Source organism: Centroberyx affinis, unplaced genomic scaffold (genome assembly GCF_046629955.1).
Source record: "Centroberyx affinis isolate AG114_WGS23_722 - 3 ecotype Tasmania unplaced genomic scaffold, CSIRO-AGI_Caff_v1 ptg003831l_1, whole genome shotgun sequence".
NCBI lineage: Eukaryota > Metazoa > Chordata > Actinopteri > Beryciformes > Berycidae > Centroberyx > Centroberyx affinis.
The window spans coordinates 15,012-41,465 of record NW_027281686.1 but is presented as its reverse complement, the minus strand read 5'-3'; the positions used below and the strand labels follow the sequence as shown (position 1 = coordinate 41,465).

The window sequence follows — 26,454 nt, the reverse complement described above, 5'->3', positions numbered from 1 at the left end:
AGGTCACTCACTCACTGTTTGCACAGCACCTGCGCAACATTTGTTGCGCCCCACCCCCCGGGTTATTTCAAGTCACTCAGGGACAGTTTGCATGGAGCCTGTGCCTTCATCAATTAATAAAGTCAACATACTAGGTAATTGAACCATGTCGCGGTGCTTCAGTGCATAGAATGGAACATACGTGTCGTGGGTCTGTACAGGATCTGTGCTTGTTTTGGGACAAGCAACCAATTCCATTTTTATTTGTCATAATCTTCACTTCATATTGTAAACAAGGGCTAAACACACCCTGCCTCTTCCAAACCGCTCCTCTTCCTGGAATCAAGCAAAGCCTGATCACCCCTCCCTCTACTTCCTGGACTTAAACACAGCCAGTTCCATTCTGTCCACATATTTCCTGTTCCCTCCCCTTTCACAGATCTGCCAGTTTAAAGATGGGTGTAAAGAGCATGTTGTGAAGTGCAAGAGCTGACAAGCCCATTCACTGCAGATCAGCACATGAACATGAAGAAAAGGAACAGAGGTTTGGTTTGGATCAGAGCTCAACTTCTTTCTGTTGAGAGAAGCGAAACTATCTGACATTCACTGTCACTGAGAAGTGAAATGGCGCAGCGAGGAATTCAGCTGGACGGGAAAAAACTCTGCTGTTCCATCTGTCTGGATCTACTGAAGGATCCGGTGACTATTCCCTGTGGGCACAGCTACTGCATGAGCTGTATTAAAAGCTGCTGGGATGACAAGTATCAGAAGAAAATCCACAGCTGCCCCCAGTGCAGACAGACCTTCACACCAAGGCCTGTTCTGGTGAAAAACACCATGTTAGCAGAGTTGGTGGAGGAACTGAGGAAGACAGGACTTCAAGCTGCTCCTCCTGATCGCTGCTATGCCGGACCTGGAGATGTGGCCTGTGATGTCTGCACTGGGAGAAAGCTGAAAGCCCTCAAGTCCTGTCTGGTGTGTCTGGCCTCTTACTGTGAGCAGCACCTCCAGCCTCACTATGAATCCTCTACCTTTGAAAAACACAAGCTGGTCGACCCCTTTAAGAAGCTTCAGGAGAACATCTGCTCTTGTCAAGACGAGGTGATGAAGGTTTTCTGCCGTACTGATCAGCAGTGTATCTGTCTTCTCTGCTCCATGGATGAACATAAAGGCCACGACAAAGTCTCAGCTGCAGCAGAAAGGACCGAGAGGCAGAAAGAGCTCGGGGTGAGTCGGCAACAAATCCAGCAGAGAATCCAGGACAGAGAGAAAGACGTGAAGGTGCTTCAACAGGAGGCGGAGGCTATCAATGGCTCTGCCGATAAAGCGGTGGAGGACAGTGAGAAGATCTTCACCGAGCTGGTCCGGTTCATTGAGAAGAGAAGCTCTGATGCGAAGGAGCGGATCAGATCCCGGCAGAAAGAGGAAGCGAGTCGAGCCAAAGAACTTCAGGAGAAGCTGAAGCGGGAGATCGCTGAGCTGAGGAGGAAAGACGCTGAGCTGGAGCAGCTCTCACACACAGAGGATCACATCCATTTTCTACACAGTTACCCCTCGCTGTCACGTCTCAGTGAATCTACAGACTCACCCGGCACCGATATCCGTCCTCTGCGCTACTTTGAGGATGTGACTGCAGCTGTGTCAGAGGCCAGAGATAAACTACAGGGCATTCTTACAGAGGAATGGCCTAAGAACTCATTGACACTGACTGAAGTGGATGTTTTACTGCCACAACCAGAGCCCAAGACCAGAGCTGAATTCTTACAATATTCACATCAGATCACACTGGATCCAAACACAGCACGCACATGGCTGTCATTATCTGATGGGAACAGAAAAGCAAAATTAATGACTAAAGAACAGGTATATTCTAGTCACCCAGACAGATTCATTAACCGGTGTCAGGTCCTGAGTAGAGAGAGTCTGACAGGACGTTGTTACTGGGAGGTGGAGAGGAGTGGGAAGGGAGTTTCAATAGCAGTCGCATATAAAGATATTAGCAGAACAGGTGATGAAAGTCGATTTGGAAACAATGACAAGTCTTGGGCATTAGATTGTTCCAACAATAGTTATGAGTTCAGACATAACAATATCAAAACTTCCATCCCAGGCCCTCGGTCCTCCAGAGTAGGAGTGTACCTGGATCACAGAGCAGGTAGTCTGTCCTTCTACAGAGTCTCTGAAACCATGACTCTCCTCCACAGAGTCCAGACCACATTCACTCAGCCTCTCCATCCTGGATTTAGTCTTTATTATTCTACTGGAGACACTGCTGAGTTGTGCAAGCTCAAGTAGACAGGAGGGATTAAAGCAGCAATGTGTGAGATTCTTCTTTTTAAGTTTCTTTTTTTTAATTTTGTCTCCATCTTTGTTGCTCAGCGCTCATTGCTGTGGTGTTTCTGCACTGCACTTCCCAGAGATCACCTGTCAATCAAACAGTGTGGGCGGGACTGTGACCCTTGGATTTTCTATTGATGCAGTTTGAGTTTCTGTAGGTGGCGCTCTTTTCTTTGTCTTTCCTTTTCTTTGTGTTATATCAGTCAGTGATAGAGAGTATCCAAACTGACATTTATTCATATGAAAACATAAACTGTTGTGTGGTCTATATAGTTCTTATGTTTGTTGCATATTTGTATTGTTGCTGTAATATTTTCTGCTATTTCTGTTCCACTGCATGGGCCTTAATGGAGCAGCACTAGAAGTCTCCCCTTTATTATAGCTGAATAGTTGTTAATATGTTGATTTTGTTCCCGGCCCCTTGTAACTTTGTTGAGAAAAGTGAACTACAAATGTAATCATTATTATTATAATCAATAGGGAGAGCATTCATTGTTTTCCTCCACAGTGATGACATACTGGTTTAACAGATTGATTGTGTGGATGAAGTTAATATGTAGATGGAAAGATTGAACCAGAGTCCTTTACCAGGCTTTAGTGATTGGATGTGTGAACAAAGTAAATGTTTGCAAAAATGAATAAAGTTTTGTTTCTAAGAATGAATGAAATATTTCTTGTGTATTCATTCCAGGAAGTGTATGAAAGCTGCTAGAGAAAATGTGAAACTAATAGGACCTACGCGTCTAGAACAGAGGGTGGCAGTAATCCAACATTAAGGGAAGCCAACTGCCCCAAACCATCAAAGAAGATTGTGTGGCTGGTTGCTGGGGCAACGTTTCTTCGGGCAGCGTCAACTCTGCTTGCTAGCTTTCTCTGCTACTAACGTTATCTGTTTCAGATTTTCTACTCAGGTAACGTAACAAACTTTCGCTATGGTTGGAGGCATAGGGGATCATACTGCACTACTACTGACTGGCAAGGAAAATGATGTGTAGTTTAACTGACAAAATCCTGGCTACTGAAAACAAATTCGTGTTAGCTAGCTGGGTAACGGTGGTGCGACAATTGGTAAACTAACTAGTTAAGTCAACAAATTTAGCTCGCAGCTAAGTTTGAGCTTTTAGAAAATATACTTAACGTCACATAAAAACAGTCGGAAAATTAACAACGAAGGGCTTAACTACTCGCTCACTAAAGCTAACGTTGGCGCAGGTACAGCTACAAACTTGATTAATGTTAACGTCAACGTTAAGTCAACATGTTGTTAGCCTAAGCGTTGACATTAACGTTAGCGCTACATTAGCTAAACGTTACGGTAACCCTCTGGAAAACATTACCGTGACATTTTAATTGTCTATCCACCAAGCTGCTGGAAATGGCCCCTTCAAAGGGCATGCTAGCATTGTTAGCTTTCCTCATTGAAATCAATGTCAGCAGCAAGCTAGCCAGGCAGCGTTAGCACATCAGAACATAGCCTCATGTCATGTAACAGGGAAAATTGATTGCATTGGTAGTAGCGTCCGATAAATTCATCATTAACTTGATGGCTTTTTGTTAGCGGTAAATATAAGGAGTACACTGCAATACACAGCAGCTAAAATGTAAGAACGTCTCCAGTCTGTTAAAATATTATCATTTTGTCAGTCAAGCTCTTGGGGGCAGTATCAAGCCAGCAGTATCTTCAATCTGCTTTTGTAAATCTTTTCGTGATGTTTGTCCAGTGGTGGAAGGAGTACCACAGTATAAAAATACTCTGTTACAAGTAAAAGTAAAAGTACAAAAGTATTAGCATCAAAATGTACTATAAAGCAACAAAATAAAAGTACTCATTATGCAGAATAATACAGTATATATTATATTATTGAATTATAATTATTGATGCATTAATGTGTAAGCATCACTTTAATGTTGCAGCTGGAAAATGTGGGGCTGATTTCCACTATTTTATATACTGCTGGGTAGCTTACAGTAATCTATAATAATACATCACACTTTATTAGTTGATTATATTGTATTAATAATCTGAATCTGCAAAGTAACTAGTAACTTAAGTTATCAAATAAAGGTAGTGGAGTAAAAAGTACAATATTTCCCTATGAAATGTAGTGGAGTAAAATGGTAATACTCAAGTAAAGTACAAGTACCTTAAAATTGTACTTAAGTACAGTATTCAAGTATATATACTTAGTTACTTTCCACCTCTGTGTTTGTCCTATATCATTCTGTTCTATGGTGGATTGTTGATCAGGTAGATCTAGTTAGGCTCATTCTCTGTAAAGTCCTTTGAGACATGCATGTGATAAAGGGCTACATATGTAAACAAACTTGAACTTTACATCCAGCCAAGAGGGGTATTTCTTATTCCTTTACCCTGCACATATGATTCAGGATTTGTTCTTCAGGAGAACGTGTTCCTTTGTGTCCAGGGGTTTTTGCATCATGGCGAGCCAGCGGCCTCCCTCTGGTCTGGGCAGGCCAGCGAGCCGTGGCGGATCTCTGGCTCCAGGGGCTGGAAGACCCCCGACGGCCGCCAGACCTCCTCCCACAGCTATACGTGTTGCAACTGGGGTATGTCAGCTACAGTTCTGATACATGTCAGCCGTCTTAGTGCAGATCCCCAATGGCCAGTTGGTTCCCAAACAGGGGCCTTTGAGGTAGTTTCAGGGGGTCCTCCAGCAAAACAAGAACCAGTATTATCAGAGAATGATGGGACAGTAGGAGGAGGAGGAGGAGGAGCCCTGTCTTACGGTCATTCTTTCCTCTTCCTTCCAGATGGTTCCAGGTACGGGGGGTCATCCTGGTACGAGGGGGGGCGGCCCCATCGCCATCCCCGGAGTCCTGTCAGCCCAGATCAAAGTGACGGACAGGCCCGTCACCCAACAGGGGCTCAGTGGGATGAAGACTGGCATGAAGGGTACGTCTGAAGTGTAATTGCTGTCATTTCCACGGATATGGGAATGCTAGGACACACTCCCATAGACATTACATCTGGTATATTAGTGTTAGTCATGCTAGTGTGGATCGCTCTACACAGTCTCAGTTCTCTCTCTCTCTCTCTCTCTCTCTCCCTCCCTACCAGGACCTCAGAGACAGATTCTGGATAAGTCCTACTACTTGGGACTCCTTAGGTAACACAACGCTACTATTAGTACTGCTTCTGCTACTGCTACTAATATTACCACTATTAGGCCTACTAAATAGTCCAACAGTCTATGAGAATTAATTGGGTTAGGGCTATTTATTCTCCCTTCCAAGGATGGCAAACTACTACAGTTTAGGGCTGCACAATATGGAAAAAAATATGCAATGTGCGATAAACTTTTTTGATGTTGCGATGGCGATATGAAACGTGATAAATACAAAGATTAAGGCATACTATGTCAATGTGTCTCTGATTGCATATGCTGAAAGTATGGACCCCCAACAATGAATGTTGGTTGCTGTGTAATGAAATACATTTCCAGCATTAGTGCAAACTGCAAACTTTATTAGCGAGTAATATTAACACTGATTTAGTTGTTGTCAGTTTAAGTTACAGCAACAGTATTACACTCTCTTCCAGTTATTGCAGCTCTTTGATGTGTTTATTGCCAAACATTCATATCTGTCTATCTATATATATATATAAATACAATACATCTTTCAGCCCTACTACTGCTATTACTACTACTACTGCTACTTCTGCAACTACTACTGCTCCTAAACGTCTAGGCTACTGCTACCCACATAATGTGTATATATCACATAATGCTCTTTTAAAGTTTGACTTGCAGTTGGGATATATATATATGCATTTTTGACACTTCCTTCCCCCGGTCATACCTCTTCCATGCAGGTCCCTCTCACTGTTTCAAAGTGAATATTGTCGCTGTTTTTGTTGTTAGGAGTAAGATCAACGAGTTGACCACAGAGACCAGCAAACTGCACAAAGAGATCGACAACTTCAACCAGGAGAACTCTGTCTATCTGTCCTATGAGAAGAGGTGAGGAGTGGTAGTACTATACAACTGCCATTTTTTGCCATAAAGCCCTAAATTAATAGTCGTATTTTTTTCACCATGCAGCGCAGGCTTATTTTTAACTCTCATTTTTCAACGCCAAATGTAGCTAGTGGTATTGGTTCTTTACATGTATAGAGTTTTATAGAGTTTATATTTAGGTGAGGCAGAGTTGGGAAGTAAAGCAGGAAAATGGAAAGTGCCATGAATTGTGTCGTTCACCAACAGATGTGAATGGGACCGGCAGCTTTGTTGGTTTTATTTTTTATTTTCTCATGTTGTATTACATTACCGACACAGCAAGTTTGACCCACATGCATGAATCTTAGATTAATACAGAACAGGCTTATACAGTATGCCAAGCATGTTGGACATCATGTCACTAAACTATTAATTTACTGATATCCTTTTTGTTCTGCCTATTTATAGTTCAGAACTTGCATGGACTTTCAATCAAATCAGCTTTTTTTGTTTTTAAATTGGTCTCAAATCCAATTCTAGGTAGCATTAAAAAGGTCTTAAAAAATGTAAATTTTCTTTCTGATATCTGCACTGTAAACCTCACCTTGTTTCTGTGGGTCAGCCACTGCACAGTAACTGGGTAAAGGTTTGAATCGAACACTAATACTGTGCAAGACAAAAGTAAGCACGTCACTTTTCAGAATGCATATGTTGATTGTAGGTCCTCAGCACCCACAGACATCCTCAGCGTTCTGTCAGTAACTATGTAACCCTTGCTTGATAGAAAAACTGTGAGATGAATGTGAGAATATAATCTGTTAGCTCGTGAATGCAATCCCGACAAGAGAAACAATGTTTGCTCTGTTCATCGCTGTCTTTTTGCTAACAAGAAAAATAGGAGAAGAGATTTAAAACCACTTGTTGAAAACCAATCTGCACTAAAATACGATCATACCATCAAAACGATTGAGGCTTAGCATAATAGAATGTCACACGTCAGCAGTGATGACAGGGCGTCTCCAAATTGGGTTTAGAAACGTGGTTGATGCACTGACATGTTGTGCATAATAACTGACCAAAATTTCCTAAATGACCAACCCTTTGTTGTCTTCTGTCCTCTGCAGAGCGGAAGGCCTGGCTGGAGAGATTAAGGATCTGCAAGGCCAGCTTGCCGACTTTAACATGGTAAACAACTGTAAAGTGGTAGATGTTGCCCAACTTTAGCATTTCACATTTCCATTTCAGCCATTTAACTGATGCTGTCATTCAGAGTTACTAACAAGTATCCACTGTAGAATAAGCTTCAAGTCCACTAATAGTAAGAACATTTATATTTATATAAATTATATAAGCAATGAAGGAAGGTGGACTCTAGGAGTGGGTGATATTGCCTAAAAAGAACATTCCGATATCTTCAGGCATTTTGACAATATTTTTCAGCTCTATAAAAATGTAATAAAAAACATGTCATTTTCCATCTTGCAACACAATGAGTTAGTTTCAATTGACATGAGGGTGACAAATATAATGACAACATTTTTTGGGATAACATTTCTTGTAATAATGATTTTACTGCAAACAATATATTTATTTCATTTTTATAAAGCTGAAAAATATTGTCAAAAGTTGGTTTGGCAAAAATAGTGAAAATGGCTGGTGAATTTTGAAAACAAAAAGTGTCTTACTACTTACTACAGAGCTGGAGGAATAGGTTTACATTGGTGATATTTATTTATTTTTCTTGTGTTTCTAGCTGGTGGACAAGCTCAACACCAGCACAGAGATGGAGGAAATGATCAACGACTTCAACGTTGTGAGTACCGCTTGGTAGATAGAAACATTATCTTCATTCATGAGTGTTCAAGCCACCGGCAACTCTAGGCACCAGCCACCAGGAGTCACTGTTTACATTCTGTGACCTGAGAAAAGTTGCCCATGTTGACCTCATTTTGTTGCCGCAGAAAAAGTTGACCACCAATTTGTGGACCTTTCTGATAAACGTTTTACCTTAGGTATTCCTGTGTGGATATAGGTAAATATTTGTAATTATCGAATCAATAGGTGACAGTTGAAATTTTGATGATGTATGGTATTTATAAAAAAAAATCTAAACCGTAAAAGTAAAAAAAGTAAACAATGCTTTATTTTGCAATTAGGATTTGAGCTGTTTTACAGAATGAACGTCTATTTTGAAATATTAAGTGTAAGAAATGTGCCAAATAGAGAAAAATCAGGTTCTAATTAGGGCTGGGCGATAATTCAGTGTTATCGTTTTCTCGTCTTTCAGTGGAATCATATCGTGATGATAAGAAGATATTTTAATATCGTGACACACATTTCTGCTGTCTGAATTGATGATGACAAGCAAATTTTACTATTTTAATATTTCTGTTTTGTTTGACATCACACCTAACATTACCATTCGGTTCAATGAGATGAACATTCATTTGATTATTTAACGTGATTTTGCATACATGAACCATATCGTGATATATATTGATATCGAGAAAAATCCTTATGATTATCGTGATATTGATTTCAACCATATCGCCCAGCCCTAGTTCTAATGCTTGCCACTCTGAGCGCTAAAAACATGCCAAGCTTTCAGTGTCACAGTCCCACTTACAGCACCTCCTTTTTGCTGAAAATGTCGTGAATCAAGAGGGAAAAGAGAAGATGTAGGAGAAGGAGATGTGATTCAGTGGGGAGAAGGTCTTCACATAGACTCTGTTTCTGCAGTCTTTCTGTTCACACATAATGAGAGCAGCCTCTCTCCTTCTCTTTCTTTCCTCCCAGTTGAAAGCCCAGAATGACAGGGAGGCGGAGAGCATTGATGTCATCTTCACTGAGAGGAGGGAGTAAGTACCTGGTGGGAAAGCGATTGATTTTTTTATTCATAGGCACAGCGGGGTTAGCGGGTTAATTCAGGTTTAGAGAGAAATGTACAGAGAACGAGCCTAACGAGGTCTAACTGATCAACAATCACCCATACAGAACGATATAGGACAAACATCAGGAAGAGCAAGACACACAGAAACAGATTTTAAAGAACAGACTATGTTCTTTAATCAAGTCGTCAATCAGCAATGCTTCGTTTGAGAGCGATCCAATGTTAATGAGCCCCAGCCGCACGCACTCAGTGTCACTAGTAGTATTGGGACGTTCAGTAGCAGTGCGAGTTGGTTGAAAGGAATAGTTCACCCAAAAATGAAAATTGTGTCATCATCTCCTCACCCTCATGCCAGTTGAAACTCAGGTGAAGTTTGTCCATATAACACACAGGGAGGCTGCCAGCACAACTCCATAGCAGCCTTCTCCAAAACAACTGAAGTCAGTGGGGACCAGTTCTTCAGAGTTCCAAAAAGACCTACAGTATATTTACACCATCATTTAGTGCAAATCTTAACTACAGCTGATTGATTTGCAACAAATAATGGTGTATAGGTCTTTCTATTCACAGTGTGATTGTTTGGCTGTTCTTGTTTTGGAACTCTAAAGAACTGGTCCCCATTGACTTCAGTTGTTTTGGAGAAGGCTGCTACCAAGTTGTGCTGGCAACCTCCCTGTGTGTTATATGGACTAACACATTTCACCTGTGTTTCATTTGGCATGAGGGGGAGTAGATGATGACAGAATTTTCATTTTTGGGTGAACTATTCCTTTAATCTCGATTAGGTTACTGTGTTTTCAATTCAACAGCACACAGTGTTAGTTCTGTAAACACTACGCCACAACCTGTCAGGAGAGGTCATGTGACTTTCGTCCTTTTTAAAGGTGACTTTCGTCGCCTTTAAAAGACTTAAACATCTTTATACGACTTAAAACATCTTTGTTGATGTTTAATCTCAGTATTGGCTAGAATCTTCTAATGTCACTATTGGCTCTGTTTGGACCCTAGAAGAAAACCGGAATGAGCTCCTAGTGTTTAGAGTGCACCTGTGGCAAATTCCCTCCTTGTGACGTCACTGCCCAGGCCTCTTTCCATTGTTTCACAAGCCACAATGCGCTTCCTCATGCCTCCTCCTCCGTAGCAGCGCTGCTGTACCCCTTCCCTCCTCCAGCATGGTAGTCTGCCCTCTCGATGTACAGATCCTCAATGTACCCGTCCTCCTCCTCCTCTTCTTTCTCTGCCCTGCCGTTCTCCTGGCCGTAAGCGAACGTCTCGGGCTGTTGCGCGTCCAGCCTGTGCTTCGCGTATATCCTGGCCGCCAAGAAGACACCCGGCACAACCTCCTCCTCCTCCTCCTCATTGTCCTCTTCGCGAAGTCGCCGGTGGCGGTAGCTGGAGAGGAGCTTGTGCCAGGTGGGCCCCTTGATGGCACACACGATGACCACGGAGGTGCTCAGCGCAACGGCCGCGACACACAGCGTGAACGTCCAGGTGTTGCCCAGCACCGGGGCCTGGGTTTCTTGGGGGTGGGAGGGGGTGGGGATTAGGAGGAGAGACAGGTTGTTAGATCAGAACACAGTTGAGATTGTTATGTTTTGTTTGTTTGAACATTCACACACACGATAAAAACTCAGAAACAGTGCATCAGAAAGGTTGATGAATAAGATATTGGGTACGATTACATGCACAGTTTTGTAGTTTTAACCTGATTAAAGAAATACTCCACTACTATGAGGATAGCAAATCTTGTGTAAATGCCTTAATCTGATTATCATCATAATTGGTGTAAGCATGACCCGGTTAAAACACTTTTTGCAGTCTTTCTGATCTTTGTCTGACTTCACTCAGTTTTTCAATATTGCGCATGTGTCAGAAAGGTTGCAGAAGTTAACCCAGATACAGATTTCTCTCTCTTCCTTGCCGTACCTTTGTTAGAGATGCTGTGGTTCTGGCTTGACATCAGCGTGGCCCTTGACATGCCGGGTAGGCCCCGAGGTTGCTGGGTGCTGACCGGTCCTGGTGATGTTAGTAGTGCTGGTTTTGCAGTGGAGGAGGGCGGCGGTGGTGATGGGTAGCATATAGCTGTAGCCTCCAGAAGACCGCCACCAGCCTGCTTCTCTGGAGAGGCACACAGGGCCCCGGGCCCCGCTGTAGAGCCAGACAGGACAGCATCACATGTAGCATTTATTTAGTTAGTGTCTATTTTTCTTACTTCCTCTCTTCCTCTCTAAGCTTTCTTTCTAAGCTTAATTTCTCCAGGAAAGGTTTTTTCAGCTCCATCCTGCAGTTCCACACATTCCCACTGTTATGGCCTCGCAGATTTGGCTCCATCATAAGAGGGCCGCAGTCATAAGAGGCCGAGTTCCTCCCCTTTAACGACCAAAACAATTATAAGAGACCTAAACTAACAAAACTACCGGACCCCCTTCCCCAAAAGAAAGGGGGGGAAAGAGAAGAACTGTACAAAAAATACAGAGAACAGAAACAAGTCTTGCAGTAAGGCCTGCTGTTCCCTCCTGTCATTCCCCAGGGAGCTTTTATAAGCACCACCCAAAGGTGCCAATAAGGCAGCTGATTAGGGCAACTGGGAACATATGAAGAAAAAGAGAGGGGGGAGCACATAACGCTCACATGGGAGCTCCCCAAAAACTAAAAGATGAAAAGGTAAATACAAGTTGTGCCAATGTAACTAGGGTTACTATTACACTACTATATCACTACTACTGTAATATGGCATTTGGGCCAGGGATTAGATTAGGTTCAGCTTTAGAAGCGAATGAGTCACAGCTACTGTTAGGGTTGAAGGGTTGGAAAATAACAAAGTAATTATTAATTAATTCTAAAACGAAAATGATAAACCGGTTACAGTGTCTAATGTCAGTAATTAGTCAATGATTGCTGTAAATGTTAAACCCAGGTAAGTCTGTGTATCAGTTTAGTTTGGTTGTGTGTGTTGCTACTCATATACTCACATATTTACACTTAAATATATAAATTGGCATTTTACAACTTTAAGCAGGTGGCAACATGAACCAATACAATCTTATTAATCTTACTCAAAAGATAAAAATTGTACAAAAACATCTTAACAGTTGGCACTAAGCCTCAAAAGGCCAATGCTCCACCTTGCCCCCAAAACCTGCATCTGTTATGACACACAAGGTCACTCTATACCTTTGGTATTCAACCTGAGACCAGCAGACCAGCTGCGTCTTCCCCATAATGTCTGCAATGTAGGAATTGTAAGTGTCTGGATGAGGGTGTCAGCTAAATGACTCAAATTTCAAACTGTAAATTGTAAAAGTGCAGAATCTTACCGATGGCAACACCTGATGCATTGAGCTCTCCAATGCTGTGCAGCAACAGGCAGGAACAGTTCCAGGGGTTTTCCTGCAGGTCCAATGACCTCAGATGACCCAGAACGTCTGTGGTGTTGCTGTCCAGAACCTCCAGACTGTTGCCCCTCAGGTCCAATACCTGATGGAACCACAACCACTGTAACCACTAAGTCCCAGTTTCACCAATCTACAATATGGGATGAAACTAGCTTCTAGTGCTTGAAAAGAACAATTAACTCATCCCAATTGGTATAGAATAGAACTGTACATATATTCAGTATATACACCACAGATTCTACCAGCACTGACCGACGTACAGAGCCCAGCTCTTATTCAACTGCTCCGCCCAGAGCACCTAATAAAATGGAATAGATTTGAACGGGAACAAAGTAGAGTAGAAAACTACTGTGATTTTACCTTTAAGTTGTTTAGTTGTCTAAAGAGTTGTATAGGGAGAGTCATCAACAGGTTGTGGGAGAGGTCCAGCTCTACCAGGTCATCCAGGCCAGAGAAAGCCTCAGGGTCCAGGCTGCAGCGACAACACAGAGTAGTAGCAGTATTAATACTGTAACAGCAACAGTAGTAGGAGTAGCAGTAGTATTAGTGCTATAGTAGTAGTGGCAGTAGTAGCAGTAGTATTGGTCACTTGAATCACACACTCCCTTTTCCTTTTCTTATTTACCTGCTGATGTTGTTTCTGGAGAGATGCAGTACTCTGAGGTTTGGTACTACAGAGAAGTACTTGGCTGGTATGACGGTCACCAGGTTACTGTCCAGGTGGAGTTCGGCCAGCCCGGGATAGGTAGCCAGGGCTAGCCGGTCGGTCTCATTCAGAATGATCAGGTTCCCCTCCATCACCAGCATAACACATGGACGATCGCCATTATGAGGAATCACTTGCAGTGCCCTGTTGGTCAAGTTCACTACCTGTTGAAGAATGGATGGATAGGTACAATGAAGCAGTTGTGAGAAAAAAGTTGTGAACCCTTTGGAATCATGAAACATTAATTTCTCCTACAATGTGGTCTGATCTGAATAACCATATAAGACACAAACAATTGGACTTAAAACATAAAGACATGAAAAAGTATAATTGTAATCTAGGAACTGAAGCTTATGCTACCATTTCCACTCATTGTATGTCACTCCGGACGAGCGCTAAATACCCAAAGTGTAAATATAAATGTAATAAATAATTTCCCACCGATTCATCCTCTGCCGCAGCCTTTGTGGTATAGTCCAGGATACTCATGGCTACCATCCCAGTAAGCCATGGTAGTAGGAGCAGTCGCCACCACATCGCTATGATCCTTCTGTCCTGAAAAGGAACAAACACAAAGTCCTCTGGGTAAATATGGGCGTCACACACGAGAACACGAGGGATCGCACACTAGCCGATTCTTTTTCCAGTTCGTCCGGAATGCTCCATGGTTCAGAACCTACAGTTTAATCATAGTAATCACAGGAATCATAGTTGAGAGTTAGGAATCTTACTGAAACTATCTATGTGAATTGGAGTTGTTGTAAAAGTGACTTCCCCTTCCCCTGGTACATTCTCTTTTTCTTCTTTCTTTATTTTTACTTGTTCAATAGCATATGTTTCTGCCTCCCACCCCCATTCCCTGTGTAGCTCAATGTATTGAGCAAGGCACTACCACTGCCAGGGTTAGGGATTCTATTCCATGTGTAGCTCAATAGAGCAAAGCATTAACACTGTTCAGGTGAAAAGCACCAACAGCTTTCAATATCTGTTACAGGATCTGAACTAGGGCTGGGTGATATGGACAAAATTAATATCATGATAATCATACAAATTATTTCAACATTGATATACAACAATATCTGCTAACATGCAAAATGTTATATAGTCAAATTGATGTTCATGTCATTGAACTGCATGGTAATACAAAGCAGTGGTTCTCAACGTGGGGCCCGGGGACCACCAGGGGTCCTTGAGGGGGTTCCAGGGGGTCCCCAACAAATTGATGAACTGTTTAACTTCACCATTATTTAATTTACAAGAAGCTAACAATTAGAGAATGTAGAAGAATGACTGTTTTGATCATAGTTTCACTGTTATCTCTCTACAAATAGTCATGGAATTCTGGACAAAATCATATCTAACAATAAAAATATTCTCAGATTTGGGTCCAAGAGACAAAATCTCATCAAATGGGGGTCCATGGTTCTAATGTGGACTAAATTAGAGGGCCTCGATATGAAAAAGTTTGAGAATCACTGATACAAAGTATGCTAAAAAACGTTCTAATAATATTCCCTAATTTGTCTCTCAATCTCATTTTGTGAGATTTTAGTTAATATTTGCTTTTTACCATTAATTTAGACAACAGAATTATGTATCACGATAACCCAATATCACCACTTCATCATGACATGATTCTATTGAAAGACGCTAATATTGAATTCTTGCCCAGCCCTGATCGGAACCATTTTAAACTTCCAGCCTTTTGATCAGTCTTTTGGCCCAAGATGGCTTACAGGCTACTGAAGAAAATGTAGAATTGTCTCAGAAATCTAGCAAGTGGTTAGTGAGAAGGTCCTATTGCCCCCTAATTGATCAAACCCCTAACCTGCTGTCATTGTTAAGTCACTTTGGATACGAGCACTAACTGCATGCCTATAATGTCAAATGTAAATGTCCTTACTGTTGGTTGTTTGTAATGGTGATATCGGAACTGATGCTCGTTCAACTGTTGCTACTCAATCACTAAGATAAGAGTGTCGGCTAAATGGCTAAAACGCCCTTACTATTGTTTGCTTTTAATGTTTGTGATCTCCGATTCGAACCATATTCTGTTACATATCAGTATTATCCAATAATAACCAAAGATACCTTGAAATTCTTACCTGTAGCTCTACGAACGCTAAGCTGAACTGATAAACTCTGCCCCCTTGAAGCAGCCAGCACAGCAAGACCTTTGTTCCTTGTTGTAAAAAGTAACGGCTGACCTAGTCTGTTTTATGCTAGCTAAACATTGATGATTTTACAAGTCACTCTTCTTTCCTTCCTTCCTTCCTTCCTTGCTTTGCTTAGAAGTATTCCAGCTTTTGACTGTAAATACCTTTCATTTAGTACCTAGAATAATACTTTGGATACGTATTTATAAGAGGTATTTAAAAAGTTGGCTTTCGACTGGTATAACCTATCCTTATGAGGGAATACATATAGAAGGATGGAAAGAAAGAAGGAATGCAGAGAGTAAATAAAGCAAGGGTGAGGGAGAGAAGGAAAGAATAGGGGTTGGAAGGCTGGGAGGAACAGAGGGAGGGATGGAGGGAGGAAGATGGGAAGGAAGGGAGGCAGGACAAAAGGAAGGGAGGGAGGAAGGGTGCAAGGAAGGGAGGGAGGAAAGAAGGAAGCAAGGAAATGAGGTAGGAAGGAAGGGAGGGGTGCAGTGAGGATGGGTGTAAGCAATTTTAGAAGGAAATAAAGATAGAGGGAAACAAAGGAGGTAGGAAAGGAGGAAGGTAGTAATAGAGGAAGCATATAAGGCTTTGAGGCCGGAGAAAGGAATGATAGAAACTCCTCCCCTCCTTTTTTCCTTCCTGCCTTCCCTCTTCTTTCCTTTCCCTCGTTCCATTCATTCTTTCTCTCCCCATCCCTTGTTTCCTGCTTTCCTCCCTTTTTTCCCTCCCACCCTTCCTCCTTATCACCTATCTTCCCTATCTTCCCTTCCTTCCTACCACCTTTTCTTCTTTCTATCTTCTTTTTACCTCCTCCTCCTTCCCTCCTTCATCCCTCCTATCCTCACTCTCCTTCCTTCCTTCCTTCCTTCCTCCTACCCTTCCTTCATCCTTCCCATCTTGCCTTTAGCTAAACACCTTAACTGTAAACTTAAGCATTAGCAAATCATCACTTTGTGTGTGTGTGTGTGTGTTTGCAGGAGAGAGGAGGCCATTAGGGCGATCGAAGAGGACATCGGGAGAGAAAGGCGAGTTGCAGATGAGGTTGTCAAGGCGATGCCAGCCGCCAAGCAGGAGAAGTACATCGCCATGACAACAGCCAATGAGGAACTGCTACAGGTATTACTGTAGTGTTAGTGTAGTTTACTGTTGTATTAGTGTAATATTCTTATGGTGCTGCTGTGTGTACAATAAATGTACATCTCTCTCTCTCTCTCTCTCTCTCTCTCTCTCTCTTTCATCTCCTCCTTCCTCTCCGCTCCTCTCCCCTCTCTTCCTCTCGTCCAGGAGCTGTCTGTTCGTCAGGAGGAGCTGGACATCCTGCTGACCAGGAAGGAGGCCTACGAAGCCGTGAGTCGGGTCAAAGGGCAAAGGGATGAAGGAAGGAGGGGGAGAATGGAAAGAAGAGAGGGCGAATAGAAGGGAGGGAGGAGGAAGGAATGAATGAAGTGTGGAAGAATGGAGGGGTGGGAGGAATGAAAGATCGAAGGGAGGAAAAGCAGGAAGATGCAAGTTGCAAGTACATACATCCCGAACCTGTGCAGGCTATGATCGTAGTAGTAGTAGTAACAATAGCAGTAGTAACAGTAGTAGTAGTAGCAGTAGTAACAGTAGTAGTAGTAACAGTAGTAGTAGTAGCAGTAGTAACAGTAGTAGTAGTAACAGTAGTAGTAGTAGCAGTAGTGACAGTAGTGGTTGTAGTAGTAGTAGTAGCAGTAGTAGTAGTAGTAGCACTAGTAGTAGTAGCAGCAGTAGCAGTAGCAGTAGTAACAGTAGCGGTAGTAGCAGTAGTAGTAGTAACAGTAGTAGCAGTAGCAGTAGTAGTAATAACAGTAGTAGTAGTAGCAGTAGTAGCAGTAGTAGTAGTAACAGTAGTAGTAGTAGCAGTAGCAGCAGTAGTAGTAATAACAGTAGTAGTAGCAGTAGTAGCAGTAGCAGTAGTAGTAACAGTAGTGGTTGTAGCAGTAGTAGTAGCAGTCATTTATATTCCGTTCCCCCTGTGTGTAGGAGCTGTCCCACTCCCAGATGAAGCAGGAGGCAGTGCGGCTCCATGAGACTCTGTCGGTGCTGCAGACGAGGCGTGACGGCATGGAGGCTGAGGACAAGAGCCTGGGCTCCCCCCAGGAGGAGAGGGAGAAGTTATTTAAACAGGTTAGCTTCACAACTAGCTAAAGGATGGCTAAATAAGACTAGAATAGACTAGTCTAATCCAGACTAATCTCAAACCCCACAATTAAAATAGACTACATTCAATTAAGGGTGCTATGTGTATTATTTTTATACATCAATATATGATTGTCAAATTAATTGTGATAGCTTGGTAAAATTACCATAAACAAATCAGACCATGGCTGAGACGAGTGGTAGCCCTAACTCATGCCAGTGGTATTGTTAGTGCAAGTGTTTCTCAAAATTAAGACCATATTTACCATAAATCTTTGGTTTTAGAGGATAAGAGGATAAATATGTTGGTAGAGATTTTGCCATTAGCCTTTCACTCCTTCCACCAGAAACTGTGAAAGCTTTAGCTCAGTTTATGCTGGAAGAAGAGTGCCCTCTTCATGTTGTGTACTGTGATTGAATTCCTTTTGTGCCATAAACCAATCCAGAAGATTTCCTGCCAAACCCAACCCACCGGCACAATGTAAAATGCAGTGTAGAGGCTGCCTGATGGTCTCATTTGTTTACTGTAATTATACTGATGTCTCAAAAATAATGTGGTAATGATTTATTGATGCTAAACTTAGCTAAGATTAAAGTTGATTGAAACTACACTTGGCTAAACTAAACGAAGCTATACTTAACTAAGATAAACCAAACTGGACTAAACTAAACTAAGCTAAAATTAGACCTAAATTAGAACTAAATGTACCTCAAATTTTACCTAAAAATAATTAAGCTAAGTTAAACTAAGTTGTTTGAAACTACACTTAGCTCATGGAAGCCAAAGTAAAGCTAAACTAAGCTTGAGTAGACTAGACAAAACTAAGTGAATCTAAGATAAACTGAACATGATTCCAATAAAATAAAGTGAACTAGAACTATACACAATATCAGACTAAACTAGACTTGAATTGACTAAACTAAATTAGAATGTGGATCAGAATCACATCAATGTGTCAAATACAATGGGTTCTCAAGGAATATTACTTGGTTAGTTGGTGCTGAAGGCAGGCAATACAGGATTAACACACTGAGTGCAGGACCTCACCTATAGTCTAGACAAGATGTACTACATGACAGCAGAATGAACATTAAAGACCCATTCCATTGAAAATGCAATTTCATTTGGGATGTAAATTGTGTGAATGAATATTGAAAGTTGTCTTGGAGAGAACAAACTTTGCAAGAATGTGAGAGCAGAGAAAGCATCTTTACAGTTCAGTAATGTTATGAGTAAAAGTGAATAGTCTGATAAGATAAATTTGCTTTCCAGGTGAAGGAAGACAACCAGGAAATCGCCAGCATGGAGAGACAGTAAGTATTCGACTAAACCAGAACACACTCCTGTTGTCACACCAAAGCCACAAATCTGCAAAAAAGCTTCTCAGGAATGATTTTTATTTTAGTTAATTTTATTCATATATGTTTTTGTAATGGCTTTCGAAACTCACTTTCTGGCCCATGCTCTGTTTTGGAAAAAAAAACCTCCCCACCCGTTGGAGTTTCAAGGCACTCCTCAACCCTGCTTGTAATTTTAGTGATATAAGAACTGAAGCTCATTGTACTGCTGCATTATCACTTGTGTGTGTGTGTGTGTGTGTGTGTGTGTGTGTGTGTGTGTGTGTAGGCTGGTAGAGACCAGGGAGAGGACCAGTCAGGTCGCTGAGGAGATCCGACGGATGGAGCATGACACAGAGGAAGCCCATGGTAACACACTGGATGACTGGTTTACTGACTGACTGGTTGATTGACCAGTTTACTCACTGACTGGCTGCTATACTGACTGGTTTACTGACTGATTTTACTGGTTGACCGTCTGATTTACTCAGTGACTGACTAATTGATGGACTGGATAACTGACTAATTGACTGATTTACTGACTGGCTGGCTGACCCCTCCAGCCTGTATCAAAGTCTTCTATTATCTTTTTGTCTTCCTCTTTGCTTCCCTCTCTCCTGTTTCCATCAACCAGGCGGTAAGACAATCAACAGCTCTGCAATTGCAATTAACCAGTTCATCTGGTTTTTAGATGCGAAGTAACTCATGAATCTGTAAAGTTACTCACTCACTCACTCACTCACTCACTCTCTCACTCTCTCAGTAATATTTGTACTACATCAGTGCTACAGTAGTACTACCTCCCCCAGTATCTGCCCTGCATTAGTACTGCAGTAGTACTCCTTCACCCAGTATCTATACAGCATTAGTATTACAGTTGTACTACAGTATGTCACCCTGTAGGTGAGGTAGTAGGCGGATACATTTATCTCTCAGCTACCATGAAAACCACTATTTAGCGTTATTAGCATTCCCCATTGAAACCATTGAGGTTGGCTACAAGCTAGCTTGTTAGCTTGTGAATAGTGCTACATTTGTCTGTCGGGTAACGTAAAAACAGCTTGTGGCGGCCAAACCTGGACAGTGTTCGCAAAGGACCAGAAACCACACCAAAGAGTGTGTATCCAGGCTTGACCAGTGATCTTTGAATGTGTCTGTACCTAACCCACACACACACACACACACACACACACACTTGGTAGCAATACTACCAGATAACATATACCTTTAATAGATAATATGGTTGCCCTAGTAAGAAAATATTTGATTTTTGTCTTTCCTTAAAGGGGAGTGTCAACAGAAGTACAAGGAGCTGAAGAGGAGGGAGGAGGAGATCGACCGTGAGTTCAACTTCTCATATTTTTGGATTGAACTGCCATAGTCAATATCTCTAAATATGACCATTTTCATGTTAAGTATTCAGTGTTTACCCCACATTTTATTTTTGTTGGAAAAAAAGGTAGAAACATTTCTGAAACAGCATTTAGACCATGGGACACTAAAACTCTCCATTGAAACCCAGGATAATAATTTAAAAAAATATCCTTTTCTTTTCTTTCTTTCTTTCTTTCTTTCTTTCTCTCTTTCTCTCTTTCTCTCTCTCTTTCAGGGTTCCTGGACTCATTCGAGGAGGCCCGGGCTCAGGAGCGAGAGAAGACGACGCAGACCCAGGAAAACGTCGTCTCCCTCCTGGAGCACTGCAGCAGGGTGAGGAGGCGGAGGGGAGGCGGGGGGCGGAGAGAGGCGGGGTGCTGAGGGAGAGAGGCGGGCTGATCGAGAGGAAGAAGGGAGGGAGCGAGGGATGTAAGTAGAAGAGCAAGGGGGAGAGAGAGAGGGAGAGTGAACAACAGCGTGGACAGGAGAAAGAAGTGAGGTGGGATGCAGAGATGGAGGAGTTGGAGCGGAGGAAGGAAAGAGAGATGAAATAGTGGGGGGGGGGGGAAACGAGGGAAAGGAAGGAGAGAAAGAGAGGGGAAGTGGGGTAGGGAGGGAGAGGAGATGGGACTTAAATGGAAGGAAGGAGAGAAAACGAGAGATGGAGAGGGGAAGGGGGAAGGGACGGAAAGACACAAGGTTTGGATTTGATTTTGTGTGTGTGTGTGTGTGTGTGTGTGTGTGTGTGTGTGTGTGTGTGTGTGTGTGTGTGTAGAGCATGGCGCGGCTGCGTCAGGTGGACACGGTGACAGCCAGCGAGCTGAGGAGCATGCAGGAGGTGCTGGTCAGCAAGGAGACAGAGGTGGTCCAGTCAGAGAGCACTGCCAGGGGGCTGACGACTGGTCAGTAACACACACACACACACACACACACACACACACACACACACACACACACACACGTACACACTACCCCCAGTAAATGCTCCCATCACCAACACGCTAAACACATAACTTGAATGTATAGAATGATCTTTCCCATTCAAATCTACGTTTCTGGACAGTCGGATCGGCGGCCATTTTGATGTGAACTGTTAGACTAGCTTCTGTATAAACCCACTAATGGGTAAAGTCATTGAGGTGAGACAGTCCAGTTTTTTGATCAGGGTCTTTTTATTGTAATTTTTCACATTATGTCACAGGTCCAAACAGGTCCAAACAGAAAAAGAAAAGGAAACTTAATCGAATCCCCCCACCCAACAACCCCCCAAATACCAGACAAACACATATAAACACTATACATAGCCAGACATCCATAAAAGGAAAATAAATAATGCAAATAGAATGAAATGACAGAAAATTTGGTTACATTATCATGCTGTCAGCTTCCATATCCTCAACAAAGGTTAAGAAAGGCTGCCAAATAGTATGGAATTTCCTAGTAGACCCTAGCTCTCGCAAATATTGCGGAGATTTCTTGAATTTGCGTTTATTATTGCGATCAATTTCCTGTCACTCATGCCTCCACTAGGGGGAGCTCTTTTACAAGTTTCTGCTGTAAGTAGCTCAAAAGTTTCCACATCTCTGCACAGTTAGTAGAAGTGGCTATAGTTGAGTTAATCTGTTTCAGCCAATGTCCGTTAGCTGTTTGAAGTTAGCGAATACTAACTTTTCTTCTCCAGTAAAGGTAGGCTAAGCTATGTTAGTTTATATTAAGGGGGTGTTTGATTATGCTAATATGCTGATTTTGACGAAAAAGAGCTAGAGAGAGAACCACATCTTTGATAAAGCTACGTTAGCCTCGACGCACACGTTAGCTGCACAGTTCTCAAGCAAGTGTGACACACTTTACAGCCTTAATGACCAGACTTGTGTTGTCACCATGGCAACCAACCCTTAAAATTCCATAGTCGCCATTTTATGGTGTACTAGGCAAATCGCCATGACAAACACCGGAAGGACCGTTCTATCCATTCAAGTTCTGGGATGCTAACAAAGAAAATGCTAACTCGATCACCAAGAAAATGATGAACTCTAACCGAGAAAATGCTAACTTGCATGCTGTCCTCATCTCCCCCCACCACCACCACCACCACCACCATCCAGAATCCCAGCGTCTCCAGCAGGACCTGGACAAGGTGCAGCAGCTGGAGGGGAAGATCAGCGGCGAGCTCAGCACCCTGAAGGAGCGCGTCGCCACCATGGACACCGAGCTGGCCACCTACCGCGACCTGGACACCCTGAAGCGCACGGCGGAAGACAAGAAAAAGGTCAGAAAGACTTTAATCTGCATCCAGAAATGGAGGAAGCAGCAGGCAGGCGGTTCTCAAATTCCTTGGTCATGCATAGTCATGTGAGCACACTGGCTGTGTTGTGGGGAGGGTTTGAAAAGAGTCCACGCTTACAAAGGACGTGTCATTTTTAACACATCGTATGTTAACGACAATACGTTTCTTCATACACTTCTTGTTGGGATCTGGGACAAGCAATTCCTTGATATAACAGGCAGCAAGCTTATTCAGAGTGTCATATACAAGTAGGAGGATTTAAAAATCAAGTCTAGTATTTACTGGAAGCCAATGCAACGAGTTGTCCAAAGCTCCAGTCTCATTTAGACATTAAGCCTCTACATTTTTGATATATTTTGCAATAAATGATAAAAAGCTGATTTTGTGACTTTATTGATCTGATAGTGAAAGTTAAGACTGGCCTCTATGATTACACCAAGCATTTATCAACACACAGGATATGATGCTGATATCCCTTGTGCATAATCCAAGGTGAGCGTTCATGCAGAGGCCCAATTCAGAGTTTAACAGAGTGATATGCTACCATGCAAATGAGCACCATAGAAACCATCAGGCTATACAATCATAAATCTACAGCACCATAAGACAGGCAGCAGCATTCACCAACTACCTGCTCTAGCTTCAGGGTGAGTAGGTGAGTCATTGGGGGACACTAACACTGCTATGGTTAGGGGTTCAATTCCCATTGGTAAGCAGTGCTAAAAATGTATGCAATCATACAGTCAAAAACTGTAAGATAGCTTAGCCTATTCTTTCTGTTTCATCATATATTAAGCTAATACCACTTTGGTTGATGCAAGCTAATTAGCTCAAAATAAATACAAATAAAGCTATAACCTAATCAATGTGCATCAATTGGCTAGCTAGCTGGTGAGCTCAGAATAAATTATTTCAATACAGATAAAACTATAAACCATGTATTTGTGTTTAGTTACACACAGCTAAGCTAAGCTAAGCCCTTGTTTGTGGTTGCGGTGCAGAGACTGCAGGAGGACCGTGTTTCCCTGACTCAGCGTCGGGATTCGTTTCGACAGCTGTTACAGGAAATGAACCAGAAGCACGAAGCTTTGAAGACCAAACTCCAAGAAAACGAGACCCATGCTCAGGTTCAGGCATTTTACACTTTCCATTTACTTACCAGCTTCAAACATCAGTCTTAGCTATACACAAGTACAAAAACATTCATGAACTACAGTTATAAATTATGTTGTTCCAGACACACTTATTTTACAAGTTGTTTTTTTATATTACCAACATTATTATTGTTATAGATGTATTTCTCAAGATGATGATTATGATTATGATGATTATTATTGAAACATTTTCATGATAACTTTTTCCATTGTTATTAGTATTAGTTTTTAAATTTGGTTGAAATGTACTTTTGTTTTAAATATTAAAATAACTAATGAAATAATTTTATATTTTTATAATTTTTAAATCGTTTTATTTTTTCATATATTTATCTATCATTTCCTATTTTTTGTGTTATCATTTTTTATCTTTTATCTTTTATTTTAGGATGTTACAGCAAATTTGAACAGCTCCAGACATGCTAATCTGTGTTCTTGTGTTTCTGTGTGTGTGTGTGTGTGTGTGTGTCTGTGTGTGTTTTCCCAGTTGGCTAACCTGGAGCGGAAGTGGCAACACTTGGAGCAGAACAACTTTGTCATGAAAGAGTGTATCCTTCTCAAATCTGAGTCATGATCTGCTTGTGTTCAGTTGAGTTAGGAATACAAAACTACAATGGTAAATGTTATTTAATGGTAAAAATGTTAGTCAGCTTTTCTTTCCTTGGCCCTAGTGTGCGGTAGTCTTTGCCTCTAGAAGCAGCAATACAGACCAACAATTGTGCCACTAAACAAACTCTCGAACTCTGTAATTTCAGATGTCATTTGTTTTTGGTGCACAATTTCTTTTTCTTCTTCTAGACGAGTGATTCTCAACCTTTTTCACATCAAGGACCCCTACTTTAGTCCACATTAGAACCACAGACCCCCATTTGATGAGATTTTGTCTCTTGGACCCAAATCTGAGAATATTTTTATTGTTAGAGATGATTTTGTCCAGAATTCCATGACTGTCTGTAGAGAGATAGCAGTGAAGCTATGATCAAAATAGTCATTCTTATTCATTCTCTAATTGTTAACTTCTTGTAAATGAAATAATTGTGAAGTTTAACACTTTATCAATTTGTTGGGGACCCCCTGGAACCCCCTCAGGGACCCCTGGTGGTCCCCGGACCCCACGTTGAGAACCACTGTTCTAGACGCACGATTTCTGTCTTCCTCCTGTCATGAAAAACGGAGGCAGTAGTGGAATCTAGGGGAAGGATTTGAATGAATGAATTTTTTGGCACCGACTTCAAGTTTTGCTTTGCTAAATCAGGAAGTGACAAATTGTAGACTTGTATCCGGGGTACCAGTGATTTCAGTGCATTTCATTATCCCATATGAATATAATATTAGTCCTGTGCGAATGGGGCTTTTGTCACTGATCTCTCCTTAACTCCAGCATCCATGTTAGTCATCGCCTCCAAATCCCAGGAGAGCGACTACACCTCGGTCGCCAAGAAAGTCGCCCAGCAGCTGGCCGACTACAACAAGATCCTCATAGACGCCCTGCAGAACAACAGGAGCTGAACGCAAGGACCAACCGATGTGTTCTATATAGTATATGATATTTACTACTCAATATGACATGTTTATTATCATTGACATGACGTTGTTGTGGATGTGTTTCATGTCAAAAAGTAGAACATATCACACGCACACACAGAAACACTTCGTCCTTCCCATGAGGTGCATGTAAAAAAAAAAAAGAAAAAGACACCAAAATGTAAAAGAATCGATGTAAGATTTAGATGCGCCAAACAATCTAAAAAGATGTTTCATTCTGAGAAACTGCATAATACATTTTTGGAAATATATTGTTACATGTAGTTCTAAAATTGAAACCTGTCCTAACAATGTATTTTGCAGCCAGTTGTCTTTAAATTCCTAATAAAGCTTTTTTTTACTCTCAAGTTAGTACTCGTTTTACCAGATAAGCATTCAATATATGACATTTAGAGCAGTGATTCTCAACCTTTTTCATATCAAGGGCCCCTAATTTAGTCCACATTTGAGCAACAGACCACCCATTTGATGAGATTTTGTCTCTTAAACCCAAATCCGAGAATATTTTTATCATTAGATATGATTTCGTCCAGAATTCCATGACTGTATTGTAGGTAGAGAGATAACAGAGAAACTATGACCAAAACAGTCATTCTTCTACATTCTGTAATTGTGTTAACTTCTTGTAAATGAAATAATGGTGAATTTTAACAATTCATCAATTTGCTGGGGACCCCCTGGAACTCCCTCAAGGACCCCTGGTGGTCCCCGGACCCCATGTTGAGAACCACTGATCTAGAGGATACAGTGTGTAAAAGTGGCACTGTTCTGTCAATTGAACACTTGAGTACTTTCATTTAGCGGAGGTTCATGACTATTTCTGAGCTATATTTTGTATGTAAACATATAGTAGATTGCATTGTGTTGGTTGTAAAATAGTTTTCTTTGCCAGTGTGAATGTAGCTCCAAGTTCCTCTGTAATAAAGTAAAACGTTTTGAATAAAGATTTTGAACAAATACTGATGTCATGATGAGTTAGGCACACTGTCAGTCAATGTGAAGCCAGATATTTGGGAGTCATTTTTTATGATGCTGACAAGGTTTTTATGTAAAAATCTGTTCAACAGAAAAGAGTGTCCCATCCACACTAACTGCACAGATTCCCCCTATTTGCCCACTTTAAATTCTGGTGTTGGTATGGACACTGGTGGGCAATCTTCTCCAC

General features: G+C 41.7%; 3 protein-coding genes across 3 annotated transcripts; 2 read left to right on the top strand and 1 right to left on the bottom strand.

Annotated features, from left to right (window-relative positions):
• The first annotated feature begins 603 nt into the window (after positions 1–603).
• Positions 604–2,967, top strand: LOC139662511 (E3 ubiquitin/ISG15 ligase TRIM25-like). Its single transcript, XM_071541202.1, has one exon. It carries the CDS (start codon positions 604–606, stop codon positions 2,272–2,274), a length of 1,671 nt encoding a protein of 556 aa, XP_071397303.1. The 3' UTR covers positions 2,275–2,967.
• A 166-nt stretch (positions 2,968–3,133) lies between these two features.
• Positions 3,134–26,190, top strand: ift74 (intraflagellar transport 74). The gene is made up of 20 exons (XM_071541206.1): positions 3,134–3,227; positions 4,743–4,884; positions 5,089–5,230; positions 5,396–5,444; positions 6,201–6,299; positions 7,400–7,460; positions 8,029–8,088; positions 9,072–9,133; positions 16,409–16,547; positions 16,716–16,778; positions 17,436–17,579; positions 18,865–18,905; positions 19,219–19,298; positions 20,216–20,269; positions 20,539–20,636; positions 21,079–21,205; positions 22,409–22,572; positions 23,592–23,717; positions 24,232–24,292; positions 25,138–26,190. Exons 2-20 carry the CDS (start codon positions 4,756–4,758, stop codon positions 25,251–25,253), a joined length of 1,815 nt encoding a protein of 604 aa, XP_071397307.1. The 5' UTR covers positions 3,134–3,227; positions 4,743–4,755; the 3' UTR covers positions 25,254–26,190.
• LOC139662510 (leucine-rich repeat-containing protein 19-like) lies at positions 10,287–13,764 on the bottom strand. Its single transcript, XM_071541200.1, has 6 exons — positions 13,708–13,764; positions 13,186–13,430; positions 12,921–13,032; positions 12,483–12,642; positions 11,092–11,313; positions 10,287–10,684 (listed from the first exon to the last, which is right to left on the bottom strand). Exons 1-6 carry the CDS (start codon positions 13,762–13,764, stop codon positions 10,287–10,289), a joined length of 1,194 nt encoding a protein of 397 aa, XP_071397301.1.
• Positions 26,191–26,454: the final 264 nt, after the last annotated feature.